Source organism: Phoxinus phoxinus (assembly GCF_949152265.1).
Source record: "Phoxinus phoxinus genome assembly, chromosome: 13".
NCBI lineage: Eukaryota > Metazoa > Chordata > Actinopteri > Cypriniformes > Leuciscidae > Phoxinus > Phoxinus phoxinus.
The window spans coordinates 12,993,311-13,015,678 of NC_136888.1; the positions used below are offsets into that span (position 1 = coordinate 12,993,311).

The window sequence follows — 22,368 nt, forward strand, 5'->3', positions numbered from 1 at the left end:
CATTCTACGCAAAATTAACTAGAATCCATTCTGAGTTCAATTCTGAATAATGCACAACCCTGATAACCATTAAAATACAGGAGCTATGCTGGAATTTTTTTTATATATTCTTAGATGCTGTCAAATTGTAATTAATCTTGACATGTATTTTAAGATGATAGCAAATAAAAAATAAATAAAGTCAGACCTGTTAAGTCATTCTCAGTAAAGCTCTGGAACTCCTTGAGGACATGGACCATTGAGGAATTGAGTCTCTTGATCTTGCCGTGGATATCATCCAGATGTGTGTTCTGGAGGATCTCAATGAACCCGCTGTGTGAAATCACTGTGTCATTTAGCCCAGTGACACAGTTCCACAGGCTAGACACATGTTTGTTCAGGCCTTCTTTGATCTTCTGGATATTGTCTGAGACAGAGTCAAACCGGCCACAAACCACTTCGAGTTTAGAGAGCCTCTTATCCAGACCATCACCAGTCCTCTTGCAGTCGCCCATCTCAACCACAAAGTTGTTCCCAAAGCGGCGTACATCCTGATCAACGTTATCAAAGCGTACCCTACTATCTTCTATATGCTCGGTCATTTCCTGCTGGATCTTGTCGATTTCAGAAATTATTTTGTCTTTGGTGTTCCCAAGGTCGGTGATAACGCTGTCGTGTTTCTGGACCACATGCTCTAGACCTTTTAGTGTGTCATTGATGGAGCTGAAGGTTAAGATGACCTCAGACAGTTCTCCCTGGATTGACCTGAGGTCACCGGTATTACTGCTGATGACACTGTGTCCATCCAGTGGTTTTTGTGGGTCATCCAGGTGACCTGTTTCTGATTCGGTTCCAGTAGGAGTATTCAGGGTGATCTTGCATTGACCACTGCATTTCTGTACCTCCTCTCTCAACTGATCCATCTCATCCTGTAATCCAGAACACACGTCCACACAACCCGTCTGACCAGAGTCAAATTTCCCTTTAATGTAGTTCATTTCCTTCTGCCATCTGTCCATGGCATGGCTTGTGATGTTCTTGAGTTTCTTCAGATCATCTTCCACAGAGCTGCACACATCACAGTTCTCAATCTCCATAACAATCCTGTTGAAGTGTTCCCCATTGTCTCCAGTTAGAGCTTTGATCTTGCGAACATCATGGCTGAGGTTGATGACCTTATCCTCAAGTGAGTCACCGGACACAGAGAGATCCTTGAGTCGGGTGTCAAACCTCTTGATCTCATCTTCATTTGCAACGACTCTCCACTCCAAAGACTTCACTGTGTTGCCAGAGTTCGAACTACCACTACTGCCCGGACTTGAACCAGAAGTTGAGCCTGAGCACCCAGAGCATTCGCTTAACCTCCTGTCTATAAACAATGTTGTATTCTCGAGGCGAGACAGGCGCTTATCAAGATCAAATACAGTTTCTTTAACGTTTCCTATATCAACGTCCATGTAGTTAATTCTGTCGCCCTGGTTAAGAATACGATTATTGAATTCATTACGAAGATTTCTGAGATCCTGCTGGAACGAGTCCCGTATGTTAGTCTCCATATAAGCGCAGTATTCCTCTGCCCTCTGGACAGTATTGTTGAGGCGTCTCTCCAGGTCTTCTTGCATTTTAGGATCTTGTCCTGGTCCACCTATTTCTCCTCCCAAACTTCCACCACCTCCAGTTACTACTTGTTCCCCGTTCAAACGATTATTAAGCTTGTCATAGGCTTCCGATGTGGAGCTTATCTTCCTGTCCATTTCATTTAGTCGTCCTCTGATGTCCGTCACAGTGTCACAGCAGCCTTGAGACCGGCTGAAGTCTCGGCGCAAATCATCAAGAGTCTGGCGGTGACGCTGGTCCATGGCATTAATCCGCTTTTCCAGAGCCAAGATCCTCTCCCGATCTTGTTGCTGTTGCCGTCTTAGGTCTTCCACTCCAGACTGGCAGGCAGAACAAGAAAGCGTCACTCGACGTTCAAGCTCTCTGAGGATTTCCTCCTTCAAGGTGTTGAAGTTGTTTCCTCCTACTTCCCCAATGTCTAGATCATTGCTTCCACCCTTCCCATTCACAAGGTGGTTATTGATGCTGACTAGAGTCTTGTCGTGAGCTTGAGTACGGTTGTCCAACTGATCAAGCTTGGTCTGAATGTTATGGATGGTCTCGTTCATTTCAGGCTGGGCTGCATCAGCTGGTGTTTTGCCACCATTAAAACCGGGTTTGCGCATTTCCTCCTGGAATTTCTCGTTCATTCCACGCAGAGTTGACTGCAGGTCATTTAGGTCTTTGGTCAACCTCTGGATTTTGTCCTCCAGTTGTTTCATCTTGTCATTGTCACCTCTCCCTAGGCAAAGATCAAACAAAATGCTTATTTTTAGACAGTGAGTAGTTAAGTAGATTACAAATAGTTTGGCAGACCCAGAATTCACAGTTCTGTCAAACTCTAGCAATGAAAATTACTCTAAAAGTTTTCCTTTGCTCTAATGTTTTATTTCCATGAAGCCTCAGTTATATTTAGATGTTATCAAGTGTTTGAAAAATGCAGAAGACGCAGAAGTAACAAGAACATCTATATGGCCAGACACTAGCCACGTTTACATGGACACTTTTTGTTTCAATCGGAATTAAATAAAAAGTGAGCATTTTATTTCAGCTTTCGAATCAATGGCAATTGCTTGAATGATGGGTTCATTATTATTCTTAATGAAAAACAAAACAACAAAACAGTACAATGACAAACTTAAAACAACTTTTATTAACAAAACGAATAAGACAGCTTTATTAACAAAACGAATAAGCACGGCAGCCTCATTCTTGTGGTGCGCCTGAAGGTGTGTGTGTAAATTAGAAGTGTTACCTCCGGATGCTGCCACCTTCATCAGGCAAAGTTTACAGATTGCCTCATTAATGTTTGCAGGTTCCCAATTAGCATTGGGTTTAAATTCAAAATATTGCCAAATAGGCACTTTTACATTTCGCTTTGAAACCAAATATTCCACCATCATCTTGTCAGTCAGCTCGCCTCACTCTCGTCACATGATAAATTAAATCTGAGTGCTGCGACTCTCCTTCGGCTCACTCTGAATTGAGTTCAGTTTTTAATTGTAGTATCTGTTCTCCAACTGAACTAAATTGTTTTTATTACTATAAAAAAATCAAAACGACGGTGGGGGCGGTGCCGCGGGGGGCAAGTGATGTAATCAGTGTGTGGCTAAACACGTGTAATACCGGTAACACAGACTATCGCAGCAAGCCTAATGAACTCTAGATAAAGTGATCGGGTTGATGTGCGTGTTTGTCATAAGCTTCAAAATCGGATTTTATCTTTTGACATGCGCACACTGCACGAATATACAAAGTTTCCCGCTGTTGGCGCATACTAACCATCCTCCTTGTCTTTCCGCCCCTCTCCCCTCTCAAACCGATAAAACATTGACTTACCATTCCCTCCACCCTGTCCATGACCAGTACCAGTTCCAGTTTGTCCTGGCTGTGAAGGTCTCGGCCAAGGTCTGCTTGTTGAGATCTGAGTATCAGATCCCCCGTTTGGTCCATCATTACAGTCTTCGCCACTGTATCCATGGCAGCACTTCCACTCCATTTCTGTTACCATTTTGTAAGCCACCTTGTATCTGGGCCTCATGTAGGTTCTGTACCTGTAAGACAAATAAAAACCATATAAATAAAAGCTTGACATTTTCTAGTTTGTACACTGTTTTAAAAAATTTAGCCATGTCTCAGTATTTCCTGACTTGCAATGTTTAGTTTAAATTGTGAAATACGTGGGACGAGAAAGAAAGAAACAAGACAAATGATATGCTAATACGAACCACAAAGAAAGAATACAATCAGTACAATCTAAAACAACTAGGCCTAGTACACGCATTACCTTACAAGTCACCATTCTGTATATTGTTTAATACATTCCACATTAAACAGACCTCTCACATTAAACAAACTGATCCCTTCTGGGATGTTGTGTTGCAAGACTCTCTACTCAACAAATTAGTTTCTGCCCATTTCTGTTAGAGCGAAACCAACACATTCAGACTTACACTTGAAGAATACAGCCTGGATTGAATTCGATTTTTGGCCTAAGAATGGAGGAAGGCATACCATGTCTGTTTCAAAATTATGTCTCCGCACATTCATATGATTTGAGCTAGTTGCTGCACAGACATATGCTGGCCAGCTGTATAAACGCTGTATAATCTGTTGTTCAATGAAGGGCTGGGTAAATGGTAGCAATGGTAGAAACAGTGTGTATCCTTCGATATGGCATGGACCACTCCTTTAATGTATGGGATCTTTTTGTACGTTTTATCATCCAGAAACCATAAATCTACTTGTGGAAGTGTAATAATTATGGCTATGGGGTTTTGAAAAACATTTCTAATAGAGAATTGTGGTACAAGACAATCTCATCGGAGCCATTTTATTTACGTCATAATTCTGACCAGTTGTCTAGGTCTGAATTCACAGTGTCATTCAAATAAACTAAAGTATCAAGTAAAACATTACGGTTAGCCTTGAACCCGAACATCAGCACCATAAAAAGGTGGAATAGGAAACAATTTCAGCATTTATTTTTTCCCAGGACTTTTGGTTATAGTTCTTAAGCCACTAAATTCTTGTCTCCACGCTCTGTTTGTTCCATGACCCCCGTGAGAAGAAAAAGAGGAGAAAAAGGGGTCACCCTACTCTACAGAGCGAGTGCAAAAATAAGTGGTGGTATTTTAGTAGGTTTTAAGCCTAATTCCTGTGGTGCACTGGTTGTAGAGTTTGGAATGACATGCCACCTCATTCCATACATATTAGTGTGTGTGTGTGTGTGTGTGTGTGTGTGTGTGTGTGTGTGTGTGTGTGTGTGTGTGTGTGTGTGTGTGTGTGTGTGTGTGTGTGTGTGTGTGTGTGTGTGTGTGTGTGTGTACTGAATCTAAAGGGGTTGGATTAAGCTTTTCCAGCTGGAGTTCAGTACGTTGCCAACAACTGGAAACCACCTCGCAACTGCACAAACTTTCTAATCCTGGTGTCCTCAAACCACATTCTGTTTATCTCCCCATTTGTTGACATTAGGTTTACAATGTAAACACAATGTTTTTAGTATTTCTTATGTTTTAATGACTCAGATTTCCAGTAAAATGTGGTGTGTTATATACTGTATGCTAGTGTCTATGCATGTTATGATGATCTGATAGCTTTCAACATCTGTTTCCTGTCTAAAGTTAGCTGATGTAGTACATAATGGTTCCACTTATTTAAAGTGCACTAAATAACGGCCAGAAAAACAGACTTGCTTTTACTTTAAATCCTCTGACTGATTTGAAGTCCGATAGGTGCATGTCAAGTCAAGTCACCTTTATTTATATAGCGCAATACTTTTACAATACAGAGTGTTTCAAAGCAGCTTTACAGTGATAACAGGAAAATAATGCAACAAAGTTTGTTTTGGCTGTACAGCAGATCTAGAAGAAAACAGTGTGTATATACATGCCATATTACTAGAGAGAAGAGTGGCACCACCCCAGGAGGGATCTCTTTTCAACAGGTCAGCTCTGCCCCAAATTTTTTCCCCAATTGTCTATGAACCTATATTATTCTGCAACACCACTTAGACAGCCAGCCATTGAGTGAGGATACTCTTCTTAGTATCTTATCACTCTGGCGATCAGGAAGTGGGCAAGAGCATGTTACTGTGCTGACAGCGTTGCGAGTTCACACACCTCCTTAACGTTAATTTTAGTGATCTAGGACTGACGAAGTCGAACATCATTAGTGCCGACGCAAATAATAATCTTAGAGAATTTACGATTAGCATTAGCCAGCACTTTTAAATTGGCTTTGATGTCAGGTGTGCTCTGGCTCCTCAAACATGTGACTACTGTATGTGTGACTGGTGTCTCTATTTTCTAGTTATTCTATGTTCAGTGTAATAGAATCGGCAATCACTATAGGGCTCTATCTACAGAATTCTCATTGGGTGCGTCATGTTCTAATCAGAACGGAAGAGCGTATTTTGACCCACGACTATGCCATCTCACGGTCACCCAGTTGCCCTGCCTCACGGGCTCTACAGCCGGAACCGAACAATGTACAGACTTCACCAAGCTAGCCACATAAAGCAGTATCTAAAGCCCTTGCATTCTTACTATCCTCCATTAAAGTTTGGAAGCGTGTCTCTAGTTCTGAAATTTCTACATTTATCACATGTGTAACCATAACCGCTGACAGAGAATGCTATCCTATACATGCGCCAGGCAGTGCAAGTGACAGTGACTCAGCGTGTTTGTTGACTGACCCAACTCAACACAGTTTGATAGACTCGTAAAAGGCAAGAGACCGTGAGAGAAAAAAGACGGTAAGCACGTGTGGCAGGTTACCAGGCAAGCGAAAGGCGAAAGCTAGCGATGTCAGATCAATGTGACAAACAATATTAGATAATATCAGATATATTGTGATGATTAAATTATATTAAGCAATATAAACGGCAGAAAATATAGAAAGTCATGACTACATTAGCAAGTTACATCAATGATGTATTATGATGTATAATGATGATCATTAATACTGCGTGCGCAAACCTTAGGGTAGGGTTGCAACTGCTGTTCGTAAGTTCACACTTAAATTGGAACACAGCGTCCACACTAGAGGCTTGGTAACTAGATTGCAACTAACGCTGCTTGATCGCATCATTTGTTCTTAAGGCAGAACGAAGCTAGTAGGTCATAAGCTCTTTGTAAACTAATGCACAGTTGCATAAAATTACGTTTACCTCCAATGATCCAATAGCAGCCTTCAAATTTGTGATCAAAAGTTGTATTGAAATGCAGCAAATTTCTGTTTATTCTGTTAAAGGAGAACTCCGGTCAATTTTAACATTGAGCTCATTTTTTTGTAAATTTGGAGTGCTGTCAATACAGAGAACAACGACAAAAATCGGTGTTGCCTACACTGTGTTATCCTATTTTTAAAATTTGCACCCTGTTGACTTCAATGGGGCAAGTTTTAAACCTGCTTTTATCCTCTTAACATCTTTGATGTGTCATTACAAGTGCCCAGCCATGTTGAGTGATTCCTTCAGAGTGAACACGAGTGAATCTGACTGCAGTAGATGTGAAAGATATGAATAAAAATTATGTTATTTCAGCCAGCGCAAATACCTGTATTTACATCCTGTTTTCGGTCGAAGTCCAAAGTAGTCGATTGTCGTGTTTACGGGCGTGATCATAGGTAACTAAACCTATGCGCGTGAACTCGACAATCGACTACTTTGGACTTCGACCGAAAACAGGATGTAAATACAGGTATTTGCGCTGGCTGAAATAACATAATTTTTATTAATATCTTTCACATCTACTGCAGTCAGATTCACTCGTGTTCACTCTAAAGGCTAAAATCAGGTTTAAAACTTGCCCCATTGAAGTCAACAGGGTGCACATTTTAAAAAGAGGATAACAGCGAGGCAACACCGATTTTTGTCGTTGTTCTCTGTATTGACAGCACTCCAAATTTACAAAAAAATTAGCTCAGTGTTAAAATTGACCGGAGTTCTCCTTTAAGGTTGATTGTAACTTATCTTGCCTCATGTAACAAAAAAATAGGCTAAGTTTCCACTGAAATACGATACTTAATCATGAAATAACACAAGTATTTTTTATAGAATAATAACATTCTGAGTTAATAAGAAGAATAGATCAAAACTGATACAAAAACATAACAAATGGCATGTATTTATTATTTATTATGATTGATTTGATTTATTAAATGCAAATGGAGGTGCACTGCTAAGATCAGGTTTATGTTGAAGAGCCAACAAGTCATTAATTCACATACTATTCGCTCTCTTAAACGGTAAATGTGAACATCCTCATATATGTCTAAAGAATTTAAGTTTGTCAGGTAAACAATATGTTTATTGATGCAATTCAATCAATATTCTGTTTAATTTCATCCATTAGTCCTGGTCGAAGGCTTCTGTAAATATTTAGTTTATACTCAGAGTTACTTACAGCTGGTGCAACCAGCCAGAGGTGAATAGCAGAAGCATAGAGACAACAGTTTCACATGGTGTTCCAGCTTAACTAACTTTTTATCATTTTGGACCAGCTAGAAACCTGCTACCATGTTTCAAAAAATAGCTAACATGGATTTTCCAGCTATAAGCCTTTTATGAAGCAACATAAAATGGAGCAAATTACTCACTGTTTGGAAAAAGACATCTGTTGGGCTTGATGCTCTGACAGGCACACAAACAACACTTTCTATTCAGTAAATCTATACTGAATATACCGATAATCATTTCATCATTTAGGGAAGTTATTAAAAAACGAAACAATAAGAATTCTGGAGAGATGAAAAAAGTTGTCAGGCGTGGTAGTTGTATACATAGCTCACAACAAATGATTAGAATCAGAATCAGAAACAGAAAACAGTTTGCAAGAGAAATGACTTAAAACAACTACTTAAAGGGTAACTGTCGCCAAAATTGAACCTAGGCTCTTTTTATTAATCTACCCGAGTCAAACTTTCATGTAAAAGCATAATTAGAATGGAAACGCCACTTTTAAGATTGACCTTTTGAATGGGAGTGCTAGGGGCACTTCTATGATAGCAAAAATCGCTGTTTTTAAAACACTAAGAAGGCTCGACACAACATAAAACTGTGCTCGAAGTATCACCAAGGGCTCTACACATGAACTTGAGCATTGACTACATTGTATTTGTGTACACAAAGTTCACTAAAAAGAAAGGTTTTGTACAAATCACTTTATCAGTTAGTGTTTCTGGTGGCAGGAATTATGTCAGTCAAAAGTAGTCGATCTCCGAATGCAAAAAATTCTAAGTGTCTAAGGTATCATGTTTTCATTGGAATTAGAAGTTCATGACATTTCCTCATATGGAGTCGATTCATTACGTTGCATTCGGAGATCGACTACTTTTGACTGACAAAAATGGCTGTTTAAGTTTTGAAGTCCATCAAAGGGCATCCATCCATGATAAAAGTGCTCCACACGGCTCTAGGAGGTTGATAAAGTCCTTCTGAAGTGAAGCCATGCATTCATGTAAGACAAATATCCATATTTAAAACTTTATCTAAAATAACTAGCTTCCGGCAGACGGCAGTTCGCATCGATTGACGGCGAAAGAGAGACCCTTGAACTTGTCGCACAATGTAATGGCGAACGCGGAAGCGCAGAGGATAAAGCAAAACAAAACACTAGTCATGAATTAGAAGTCTAAGACGACAATTTTTAAAGAGAAATGTCCGAGGAGCTTAAGTTTGTTGCCCAGACCTGTTTGTTTGATCTGCGAGAGGCGTCAAAGCTTGCGCTTCTCCTACATCATACATCGTCAAGTGTTACTTTTTTGGCGCAAGTCCACTTGTGCAGGCCGTCTGGCGGAAGATAGGTATTTTACTCGATAAAGTTTTATTTTTCTTACACGAACACATCGCTTCACTTCAGAAGGCTTTTATTAACCCCCATGAGCCGTGTAGAGGACTTTTATCATGGATGGATGCACTTTGATGGACTTCAAAAAAATATACAGCCATTATAAAGCCAGAAGAATAAAGCCAGGAAGAGTCAGGACATTTTTTTATATAACTCTGATTGTATTCGTCTGAAAGAAGAATGTCATATACACCAAGAATGACTTGAGGGTGAGTAAATCATGGGCTCATTTAAATTTTTGGGTGAACTATCCCTTTAAGAACCATGGAAACTAACCTCCTAAATCAGGCAGGCAAAACGAAAACCGAACACAAAAAAACTAAACCAAAACAAGCTATACGTGACAAAAGGACATACTTACACTACAACACGGGCACACTGAGCGCCCCATGAACATGGCTGATAGTCAGGCTTCACGTAAGTCTCCACTCCATCTTCCACCACACAGCTCACTGTCTTGGTCACCACATACGCACACCAGTTTCTGTAAGAAAAAAATACACATGTAGTTAGCATTTTATTGTAGGAATGGACCTTTAAAAATGAAAAATGAATAATTCCACAACTGTGACTCATAGCACACCAATTAAAACATGAACTAATGGAGGTCTCCAAAGATAGTAGCGGTTTTAAAGCACATCTCCCATTATGTGAACCTTATGTGTTAGATTTACAGTGATTCGCCACAGTCTAAATGTTCCTCATGTCCTCTGGCCTCATAAATTAGTAGAAATCTGCAAATAAACAGTCTCTCGCCTCTCTTAGTGGACACTGTTCCTCAAACCAATGTCAACAAGCTCAGGAATCAAGTTGTTACAATCTCTCTGCTGCATGCAATGGGAATTCAAACATCTGTTGAGCTTCACGCTGACTACAGTAAAAGCGGGTTGCATCACTTATCTCATCTTTGGTTTCACCCCTGTTTTGTTTTAGTCTACTAGTAAGGGCAACAAACTACGTGATTGTCTGCTGTGTGTAATGCAGAAGCAGTTTGTCTTCTGTGGTTATTCGCTAAGCCCTCATGAATTAAGTTTAAGTTACACCTCAGACGGTTGGAATAAAGATTGGATTTGTGTTGTGTCTCTAAAGAAAAAACAAAACAATAATGTCTTCTCAGAGGCCACCTAAACATGTGATTTACAATGCATCTGAATCATGTTAAACCAGACAACCATGAGTGCCTTGCAAAGCAGTATTTAACACGCATTATGTAATAAAAGGAAGTTACCCAATAAATGGCTTGTCACGGAAAAAGCACTTAATTTTCCCAAGACATGTGGACGCATTTGACCACCTGACTCCTGCTTTGATTGCTCATGGTTTATCAATGACCTATGGTGGATTTCCTGCCTCCACAGCTGCTCGAGACACTCGCACATATTGCCAGCACAATTTCATGTTTTGGCCTTCGATATTAAACACAGATGGTGCTAGATCAGAGTAATGACATCACAATATAATCTGTGCTGGCTAAATGAAAGGATGTTTAGAATGAATTACAAGAGAAAATGCAGTGTTTTGACCAACAAGTACTAATCAGAATCACGTTTCAAAGAACAAAGTTATAGGTTTGTGGCGTTGAGGTCATCTATGTATGCTCAGTGTGCTCCTAAACAATGACAAAAATAACTTTTAATAGATATACACAATGAAAACAGATCATAAATAGTCACGGCTCATGTTGAACTACACAGATTTTCGTCCAATCAAATGCCCTCTACAGTAAGAAAGCTCCTCCCCTCATAGCATCTGCAAATAACTATTGGCTTTTTCTTAAAGGTTCTCTAAGCGATCCTGGGTGATGTCACTTCTTGTTGACGTTCGAACTATTGCCAAACAAAACGGAGGCTAGCTAGACCCTCCCTCCTCCTCATCCGCGCACTAACAACCCAAACCCCACCCCCAAATCCTTCTTGTCGGTTATTGGCTGGAACACTATTTGTTATGTTGTGGTGCGGGTTAGCCCAGTTTGTTTTTGTTGCTGTTTGTGGAGCCTGGGGTGTCTACAGAGACCGCGTTTTTTTAGAGTGTGTTCAGGAGACAGACAGCTAGCGGATAGTGAGGAGATATTTGCTGTATGTGACAAAAAAATGTTTGGCCTAAAAAATGCGTGACATCGCTTAGAGCACCTTTAAAGGGAAAGATCCCTTTAATATGTCCCAGCCAAACTTAACGTTTCAACAGATTTCTCATTGACTTTTATATCTCATTGCTAATATCCTTTTTCCAAAAAAAAAAAAAAAAAAACTTCTTCCATCCTTAATCGTAACATGACAAGGTTTTAAATTCAGGGACCCGTATGTAATTTATGGTGTTAAGCGGTGGGCAATCCATTACTCAATACCCTCATAATAATATCACATGTAATGCTAGCTGTGTATGGGAGGAGCTTTCTAGGTTTAAAGATTTAGCAAAGTTGTCATGCTGCTTCAGCCCACCAGTATTTGTTTTTCAACTGTTGATTGGAGTGAACCCGACCACAGTATTTCCAGGCTGCTACGGCCAGCCGTGAATGATCCACATTCTTAGCAGATTTGTCATGCAGAATTTTCATTTCAGGCTCGCTTTCATCAAACACTCTTGCAGCTCACGACTTTACAGAGACTCTCAACATGTTTCAGCTCCAAAAAGAATGGAAAATATGAGAGAAGACAAGAAAAGCAGACAAAATAAAGTTAATTTGGCAGTGTGTGTAGCCTCCCTTTGAACCAATGAGAGCTTATTCCAATATACAAAATTGATATTAATCCCCGTCATGAGGATGTTTTCATATTTTTCCATTACATCATTTCTGTTTTCTAAAAATAAATGACTTTACAGTCCCAAGTGACTGAAATTAATGGGTGTATTTAAAAAGTCATGTAGAAACGTCATGGCTTAAAAACTAACTTAACAAAATAAATGAAATAGCTAAAACAGAAGCACATTTCAGAGTAAGAAAGTAATGTTATCCTGATATTATGTCACCTACTTGGATCGAACTACTTACAAAGCATTAAAAACAAGGACCATGTATAAGGTCTAACATAAGTGTGATTGGATTTTTCCCCAATAGTAAAAAACACGGTTTGGAAAATGGATTAATGATGTACTGGCTTACACCCAAACCAGTTTAGCGGAAATCCCGCCCTGCAGCTAATCTCATTGGTTAAGGTTACAGTGACGGGTAGGTTTAGGGATCAGTGTTTGGTGTAGGCAATCAGTACAGTGATTGACATGACCAATGAAATCTTTAGAATCGGCTGCAGGGCGGGATTTCCGCTGAACTGGTTTGGGTATATAATAAGCGAGTACATCATGAATCCATTTTCCAAGCCATGTTTTTGTCTTATCCTGAATCACTACGCCTCGATAAATGCACCTTTGATAAGTGTTTATATTGGGACTATTTTAGACTGGTTAGAGTCGTACCACTACGGAGTAGCCCAGTACCTGCGTGACTCGTCATAGACATAAACAGAGAGAAGTAACTTCGGCTACAATGTTCTTCCGCAAGAAGCATGCAGTTCTGTTTATTAACCGCTAGAGCGCCAAAAAATTACGGACTGCAGTTTTAAAGTGACCAGATAATCTGTAATCCCACACTTTTCTGTAACGCTGTTAGTGAGCATTCCTGTAGCTCAAACAGCAGAGAATGGCGCTAGCAATGCCAAGGTCATGGGTTAGATTCCCAGGGTATACAGGAACAGATCACATTTAAGTCACTTTGTCTCTGCCAAATGCTTCAAAGTACACATAAAAACTTATGAATAGAATTTTCCTCTTGCAGAGCCCTTCAACATTATATAAATGACATTTGGAACTTACTATCTCTCTGTTTCTATCCCTGTCCCTCTGACACACACACACACACACACACACACACACACACACACACACACACACACACACACACACACACACGCACACTATGATTTCACACTCACACACTATTAATTATGTGTCATAAATGTGACATAATCCATGTAGGGTATCTGGCATAAAAATACAATCTTCTCTTTGTTCCTCAGCACTGCTGAAAAAAGTCCTCTCCGATTCTTTCCCTCAATAAAGGCCGTAATTGCTTCTCCCAGGACAGAAATTACATCAGATGAATGTAGCGTTTCGGAGGAGCATTCATTCGAAGAATATCCGCCTTCTTACTCTTTCAGTTGATGAACCTCCCAAGGGATTCACAATATGGACATAACAATTTGTCCAACTGCACATTTGGCACGTTTAATGGTGTACAGCATCTATGTGTTGATAAATGTGTTTTAAATAAATTAGTACATGAATATACATGTGTGCAACAGGCTCCAGAATCCTATGATATCACTTTCTGGACCTTACCCAATAAACCTAAAACAATGGAGCAGAACGGACTGCAGAAATTGTCTGTTACCCAGGGAGCAATTTAACCAGGAGGAAACAAATTTAAGTAATTTAAAATGTATTTAACTGCACCAAAACCAAGAAGTATACTCATGTATGATAATATGGATCTTGCATTATGTACACTGATGGATATCTTGTTCATGTCTTTGTTAGTAAAGTTTATTCATAAATCATAGTATGCAATCTGTTAAACTGACGCTTTATGCCTGTGACTGTGACAAAGCTAAATTATATTTACATTATCGTTCAACAGTTTGGGGTCTGTAAGATGTTTTATTTATGTTTTTGAAAGAAGTATATTATGCTCACCAAAGGTGCATTTATTTGATCCAAAAAAAACCCCACAAAAAAACATTATCAATGTTGAAAACAGTTGTGCAGCTGAATAAGTTTGATGATTTTTTTTCAGGACTCTTTAATGAATAGAAAGTTCAAAAGAACAGCATTTATTTGAAATATAAATCTTTTGTAACATTAACCTTTATCTTTACCATCACTTTTGATAAATTTAACACATCCTTGTGGAAATTGTGAAAAATATATATCTTACTGACACCAAACTTTTGAACGGTAGTGTATACAAGTATGCAATAACTTTCCAAACTCTCTTTGAGTGCTGCCCTACATGAACACCTTCAGTTTTGGCTTGTTTCACGGAAAGTTTTATATACACGTCACCTCAGATATTCCTCAATTCAGGGTCTTGACGGTTCATATATGAACTGTAATCCTGGAGCTAGTGCCAAGACGATGTCCCCCACCCATTTAGAAACCATGAGGCCTCCTCTCCCACCCGGCCTACTGATTGATACTGATATGTTTACACAGAGTCATAGAGCAAAACGACAATGATTAACACGTGTAGAGGCTATAGTGGCTACTAACAGAGGCTGGACGGTTCTTATTCCCATGGTGTGTGAGATGCAGGACATCATGCAAAGTTCAGCTTCTAATTGTCCAAACATGCTTGGAATCTGTCCACCGAACCACCTTTTGGCTTCACGGAAAAGTCACAAGAACAACAACAAGAACAACAATAGCCTCTAGAAACAGTCTTTACACGAGACTCCAATTTTAAAGAAGTAGTTTACCCAGTCATTTACTCACCCTCATGTCTTGCCGAACTTGCATGATTTCTCTTCTGAGGAAAACACAAGGCTGAAGAATCTCTAAATAGCTCTTTTTAATACAAGAACAATTTAGTGAGCGTTTATGTTAAGCTCCAAAAAGGGCAAAAAAGAAGACAAAAACACCATAAAAACACCTTGGGCCCTATCTTGCACCCAGCGCAATTGACTTTGTACACCGACGCATGTATCATTCCTATTTTGCACCCGCGCACAGCGGACTTTTCCCTCCACAGACGCACGTCGGTAAATTAGGAAATGAACTTGCGCTCGCGGGGGCGGTTCAGCGAAAAGAGGAGGCGTGTTCCGGCGCAAAACTTCCATGGTGCTATTTTCCAGGTTTAGAAAGAAATTGCGCCATTGACCAGGAAAAAAACAGTCTAAAGACAGTGGCGCGTTGCGCGTTAGTGATATGGTATTTTAAGGGCGCGTGCTTGGCCATAATGTTAACGCGCATCCACTTTGATTCTCTAATATAAACAGATGCAGCAGTTTTCATTTTTGCAAATCATACATTATTACAAGGAAAAATATTAACACACGAGGGAAATCATTGTTGTGTCCGTGAAGATGTGAAAAAGATCTATCTAGATAAAAAAAAAAAAAAAAACTAGGCTACACATTTACTACCCAAATTATACGCCTGTTTAACCGAAGCTAATTTGGGTGGGTATCTCCCATCATCCCCAATGTCACTTCTCTGTGTTTTACGGCCCTGACGAGTACGTCGCTTTCCTCGGCTGTGAACCGCTCCTGGCGTGCGCTGGCAAATCCGCCGTTATTATAGCGATCCGCCATGTAACAAGCGCGTCTGCTCTTAAAGGGAATGTGAGAGGACGCTCTGATTGGTTTATTTCACGTTACGCCCAAACCACACCTATGAATAATGAAGCTACTTCAGACCAACCCCTTTTAGATTTGCGTCGGGCGCAAGAGTCATTTATCCCGCCGGGAATATAGCAACAGCGCCGGGATCCGCCCACAAAGTTACTTGCGCTTTGCGCTTTGACACTTGCGTTTCAGATCGTTAAAATAGGGCCCCTTAAGTCCTTATGGCTTATGTGCAATATTTCATGTCTTCTTATGCTGCATGCTAGCTTTGTGTGAAGATCAGACCCCAAGACCTCACAGGAGCAGTTTTTCCAACATATAGGCTCATTGGAAAAACGTGTCTCTACTACATTTTTCCAAAACTCGACATCTTTACATCTACTTCACTGCAGTTTATAGCTGAAATTAATTCTAGTGCCAGTAAAACACCAACGACATTTATTCCTTTCACACAAATTATGATTGCGGTGACAGATTATTGAATAATAAAGATTTATTTTCATGAGGTTCCATGCATAATACTATGTTATGACCTTAGTGAATGATTTGTAAACTAATACATTTTGACATTTGCATCTCATAATCAGCTCAAATGGCATGTTTGTTGTTAACACTATTGGTTATGGTTTAGGGTTGCGTTTAGTGTAGGTGGTACGCTATTTTCTTACGCGATAGCATTAACCTTTTAGCGACACATCGGACATTTAATTTCGGAGCTTCCGCGATGCATACAACAACCATCATAATAAAACATTGCCAGATTCTTGTGTTTTGGATAAAACTGAACATGCTTTTAGCGCCACTCACTGCACATTTCACTTTGAAAGTGTCGCGAAACGTGCAATAAGCAATGTCATTTTGCAAAAATATCGCCACAGACGCATTTTTCCAATGGACCAGGGTTGGGTTTTTCTGATAATCTTTCCTTCTGCTGTAGCTCTGAAATCATGTGTGTCTTTATTCATAATAAAAAGCAGATTTGAAGATTTTCAGTAAAAAACTAATTAAAATTCCATCTGTTTTTCACACAAAGCTATGATATGACTTCAGAGGACGTATACTGAATATAGCAGACAAGACATATAAACTACTTGGTAACAATTTAGTTTAGGGTCCAATTCTCACTATTAGCTAGTTGCTTATTAGCATGCCTATAGGATATTGGCTGTTTATTAGTACTTATAAAGCACATATTAATGCCTTATTCTGCATGACCATATTCTATATCCCGAATCCTACTCGATACCTAAACTTAACAACTACTTTACTAACTCTTAATAAGCATTAGTTAGAGGTTTACTGAGGTGAGGTCGTAGTTCATAGTTAGTTAATAGTGAGAATTGGACCCTAAACTAAAGTGTGACCAACTACTTTTATAGTGTTTTATTTTTGTCCTTTTCGGAACCATAGATACGAGTTAAGACTGACGTGAGGGCGAGTAAATGATTACAGAAGTTTCATCTGTGGGTGAACTACTCCTTTAAGAAATGATAATTGCGGTTTTGGAGATTATACAATGCAATTGCACATCCATCAGTATCGTGCCTCTGCATACTTGAGATTGAATGCATAATGAAACACACTATCAAGTTACACAAATAAAGAAAGGGACAGTGTATGCGCGAGAGAGCGAACACAGATGAGCGGGAAAATGCGACTCTCAGTGAAGGAATTCTTTTGATATTGAACTCCATGAAAACACACAATGACATAAAACTCCCTCTTAATAGCCTGGCCATTTTCACTTCCTGTGCTCCGGCGCTTCGCACAAAGGCTCAATCATCATGCGCTTTTCTTTTCTTCAGCTCTTCCTTTCTTTTCTGTTTCTACCCACACATCTTCCCCTCCGAGCGACCCTGCGTGCTGCTCGGGCAGTGCGCCGCACACCGTGACCTCTGACCTTTGCAACAGGAAGTGGTCAGAGCAGCTGTGGCTGCAGGGTCTGCCTGTTTTTACAGCCTTGCTTATTTGTCTCTCCCTAGGAGGGGACACATGCTCGTCTGACTGTCCGAGAGGGCACCGGGCTGGAACGCGTGTCCACTCCCAGTTCCACCCCGACTGTGTCCACACCAAAACACTGATACAGAGATACAATATCAAGACTAACCCTCAGGCACAATACTGATATTGTTAGGCATAGCATGAATTTGCACCATGCAGTTGTTGCCAATGGTTTCCAGCTCCGTTTACAAACATCACCAAAATGCAATCATGCCGTATCATGTGGAAACTGCCCTCGCTCATTATGGCTGTTTTTGCAAACGGTGAAGCAGTTCTTTCCAACACAGCAATTTAAGATTAGACTGCTGCGTGCACACAAACCAACTCAACACTACGCTTATGCAAGATTAACAACTAAAAATTATTTGATACTTTCTTGGAAGTATATATATACACATAAAGCATAAAATCAGACTATACGTATAAACATTAATGTTCAAACCTTTTTTTAAATATATGTTTTACTGTTTTTTAAAATAATTATCTTGTGCTTGCCAAGGCTGGATTTACTTAATTAAAAATACAGTAAAAACAGTAATATTTTTAAATTTAAATTTTATTTTAACATGTAATGTATTCCATTCATGTAAAGCTGAATTTCCAGCATCATTACTCCAGTCTTCGGTGTCACATGATCCCACAGAAAGCATTCTATTTATGCTGATTTTCTGCTCAAGAAAGATTTATTTTTATTATTATTATTAATGTTAAAAATAGTTGTGCTGATTAATATTTTTGTGGGATCTGTAATACATATTTTTTCAGGATTCTTTGACGAATTACAAAAGTTAAAAATAATAGCTTTTATTTGAAATATAAATATTGTGTAACATTATAAATGTCTTTACTATAACTTTTAATGTACATGCTGAATAAATTATTTTCTTTCAAAAAAAAGAGTCTTAATGACACCAACTTATGAATTATAATATGTCAAATCAAATCTGTCTTAAGATAAGATTTAAATATACTGTCCTGTAAGGCCTCAGGAAATCGTTATTATCTTCGTTAATAGCGCATAACACTGATGCTGCTTGTATGGTAGGTCACATGACAATGCCACTTTTCAGAGAAATATACATCAAAAGAGCTTGTCTTGAAGTCTACGCACATCAATCTAGGATAAAGAAAGCATGAGAAGTTACAAAAAAAGCACTTTATCTTTATGAAACAGCTATAATAGCCATAATCGTGTGCTAAGGCAAGGAAAGAAAAAGTCATGCTTTATTTGATCCGGAGTACACAAAGAAGACGGATGTCTACAAGATCCATTTGCGACTCAAATCTTCCAGAATGTATTAAATATCTGGAGCGAAATGCTTTTTTCATGACCTCCTGAAATAAAGCAGAGGTCGGGAAAAATCACGCGCTGTGCCAGAATAAGCAACGAGATTTCAGCCTCCACAACATCCAACACCACCACTAACAGATGTCCTATTAACCCCACTCTTATCTGCTCAGGACAATATTTAGATATTCTCGGTGTTCACATCCAATTTTATTTCTCATTCTGATTTCCAGATAAGCCGCACTGTTATGATTACCCTTATAAGTAGGCTAATGCACTAGTAAATGTCAGGGCACTCTTTTAGCGAACAAGCCACATATTTGATGCTGGAAGGGCAAGCTCGTGGGAAAAATGTTTCCTTGTGGTTATACTGTAACTTGCTCCCGTTGCAGGAAAGCGGTTTCTGCAGGGGTTTGACCGCAGCAGCACATCTGTGGCATCTCAGCTTGGAACTACACTAAAGCAAGAGGAGAAGGAACATGCCTTATGAGCAGACGTACCACAGATGTGGCTCACACAAGCCAGGAGAGATTCTTTATCTAAAGACATTTAGACATTCATGCCATTCTTGGATTGGATCTATCCTCAAACGCTCAAACCTATGAGATACATTCTCATTTCAGGGCTAGCTAAATTAACTTCATCATTATTGACACACTTCTCATTTAAGATTTTAATGTAGCCCACTCAATGTTTTCAAACAGCAAGTTTGACCTTTCATTCTTCTTTGTCATAATCGACTTTGCAGTCAGATGATCACTTCTGAATGAATTCCACTGAGGATATGAATAGATTTAACATCCATCTTCGCATCATCTCTATAAAAACACTTATCTGTGTGGTTTCTCAGGAATTACATGATATCAGATGAATCATATCTGCTAATGGAATTTACTCCAAAGGGCCTGTTTTGGTTATTTGACAAACCTCTACACTGCAGAAACTTCTTGAGACTCCTTCTTGAGTTTTTACTGTAATAAGGTTTTTTTTCTTGTTTTTGACTAGTCCTTTAAACAAAATTTAAATTTACCCAATAAGCAAAACTGTTAAAGTCCCCCTGTAGTCAATAATTGTATCCCTTAAAACCCATCTTTGATCACCAAAATTACATATTTAAAAGTTTTTTCCTTGAATTTTATTTGTCATGCCTTAAAATAACTTGAATTTCACTACACCCTTGCCTCGTTTAGTATACGCGGTCTATGAATATGCAAATTAGTCCCGCCTCCACTCACTCACACCAGCTCAGAGATCCACTCGTTTGATGACAAGGTAGTTTGTGACGTCAGAAACCTTCTTTTAAGTTCTTTTGAGTCTCTTTGCTATTGAACGCAAAGTTTGAGAGGAAATGTTAAGTTTGTGAGGGAACGCAAAAGCATTGAAATATATTTTTTCCCTATGTCATTTTTTTCATCACCAGGTCCCTTTAGGGGCTCCGTAGTATTCAGTGTCACATGATCCGTCAGAAATAATTCAGGTGTTGTTTAATATTTATTGTGGAAACACTGTCACATTTCTTCAGGATTCTTTGGTCAACAGAAGTGTATCTTTATTTGAACTAAAAACTAACATTTTGTGACAAATATCTTTACTGTCACTTCTAATGCACCCATGCTGAATGAAAGTTACATTTGTTTAAAGAAAAATCCTACTGACCCAAAACTTTTGAACAGTAGAGCATCTTTAATAAGTATAACTTGTTTGCACTTAAAACATAATGTTGTTTCAAGGATTTTTAGATATTTAAAAAAAATCTCTATAACTGGAACATAAGACAAAAATATACTGGTTAAAATATATATATATAGGCAAGATACTGTATATCAAGTAAAAAAAAACTAAAACTAATTTAGAATAGGTTTTTCTGCAGTGTAGTATTAAACTTTGATGCATAACGCATCCCGCACCGTTATCCCGCAATGGACATATACCTCAATTTGAGCAGCTTGTTGAGTAGAGGTGCTTTATCACATTTCTTCACAGATGTACTATTTTCACCTGGTAGACTATAAAAAAAATCCCATACTCTTGAAGTTGACGAAAGTTATATCTAAGAACCAGAATATCATATATTCCGGGTTTTACAGTCAAATCTTGAGCCTATCCCAGACTAAAAGGCATGTTTGAGCTGTCTTAACTGAAAGCAACTTGCACTGATATATCTCAACATATGTCAGTGCCATTGTTTTGTCTCAAGATGCACACCAATAATGTTGTTTTTATAAGCAAGTTTATAAAAGTTACTTATATGTCCCAATCAGTGGCATAGCGCAAACCCACGTTCGCTACGCCACTGGTTCTAATTTAACTAAAGCTTACTCCTGGCTTAATCTAAGCTCTCTCTGTGAAACCAGCTAGGCCGGACTTACATGGGCTTTTTTGACTTGAGCAAGTAAACAAACACCAAGCACCACGGTTTAAAGGGGACCTATTATGCCTCTTTTTACAAGATGTACTATAAGTCTCAGGCTTTCTAGAAGAGGGCGAAGCCTTTACAGCTCATGCCTCCGATACTCACATCTGTTTGATTTTGATTATCATCTCTATTGTGGTCACGCTCACGTGACATTGCAGTTCTTCATCACCATGAAAGTTTATTATCTGCATGCGTTTTAAAGCCATACCAGTCTAAACTTCTGATATATGGTTTTCTGAGCGCACACATCCAATGCACACACACAGAAAGCTGGCTGTCAGACGAAGAGTCCCGTGGGTATTAAACTCAATTCTCTTTCATGTGTTATTGCTCTTAAACTGTCAAAAACACACAAAGTTCGCACAAACACAGTCGGTTATGACTGTGAATATGTGTATTTTTACCATTTTAGGGTGGTTGTGTACACACACTGCTGACTCAAATTTATGTTCAAACACCTTGTAAAAAAGAAGTTTGCATAATTGACCCTTCGCTGGGAGCTTGATTGACAGGTGATCTGACCAATTATACTTCGCCATCCGCCATTTTGTCCGACAAAGCAGTCAGGAGAGTTAGTAGATTAACGTTGGAGGATTTGAACTTGAGAAGCGTGGTGTACTGACATCTTTCCGCGGTTAAAACAACATTCCTTCTGATGTTCATTCATGTTTATTTGATGCTATAAATTAACTAGAAGGAAGAGATGATCGGTTCACGAGCAGCTTTAACTGAGGCTCTACAGCGATCTGCCAGACACATTAAAGAGCCACAAAACGATATTTATTGTTTACATTTATTAAAAAAATTACCAAATTTTAAAGTTGAGACTTTGTTTCATATCCAAAGTAACCTGGTCTGTGTCTGTCAGTGTCCTCTTCTCCGCGATGTATTTTTCACTGTGTG

The 22,368-nt window shown here is 39.1% G+C and overlaps 1 protein-coding gene across 1 annotated transcript in view; it reads right to left on the reverse strand.

Moving 5' to 3' along the window:
- Nucleotides 1-22,368, reverse strand: part of emilin1b (elastin microfibril interfacer 1b) — a 31,001-nt gene that overhangs the window by 3,110 nt on the left and 5,523 nt on the right. Inside the window, exons 2-4 of the mRNA XM_079632508.1 lie at nt 9,787-9,909; nt 3,415-3,629; nt 188-2,317 (exon numbers count right to left, since the gene is read on the reverse strand). Of these exons, the coding sequence (XP_079488634.1) occupies nt 188-2,317; nt 3,415-3,629; nt 9,787-9,909 (2,468 nt within the window). The remainder of the gene's footprint in view (nt 1-187; nt 2,318-3,414; nt 3,630-9,786; nt 9,910-22,368) is intronic.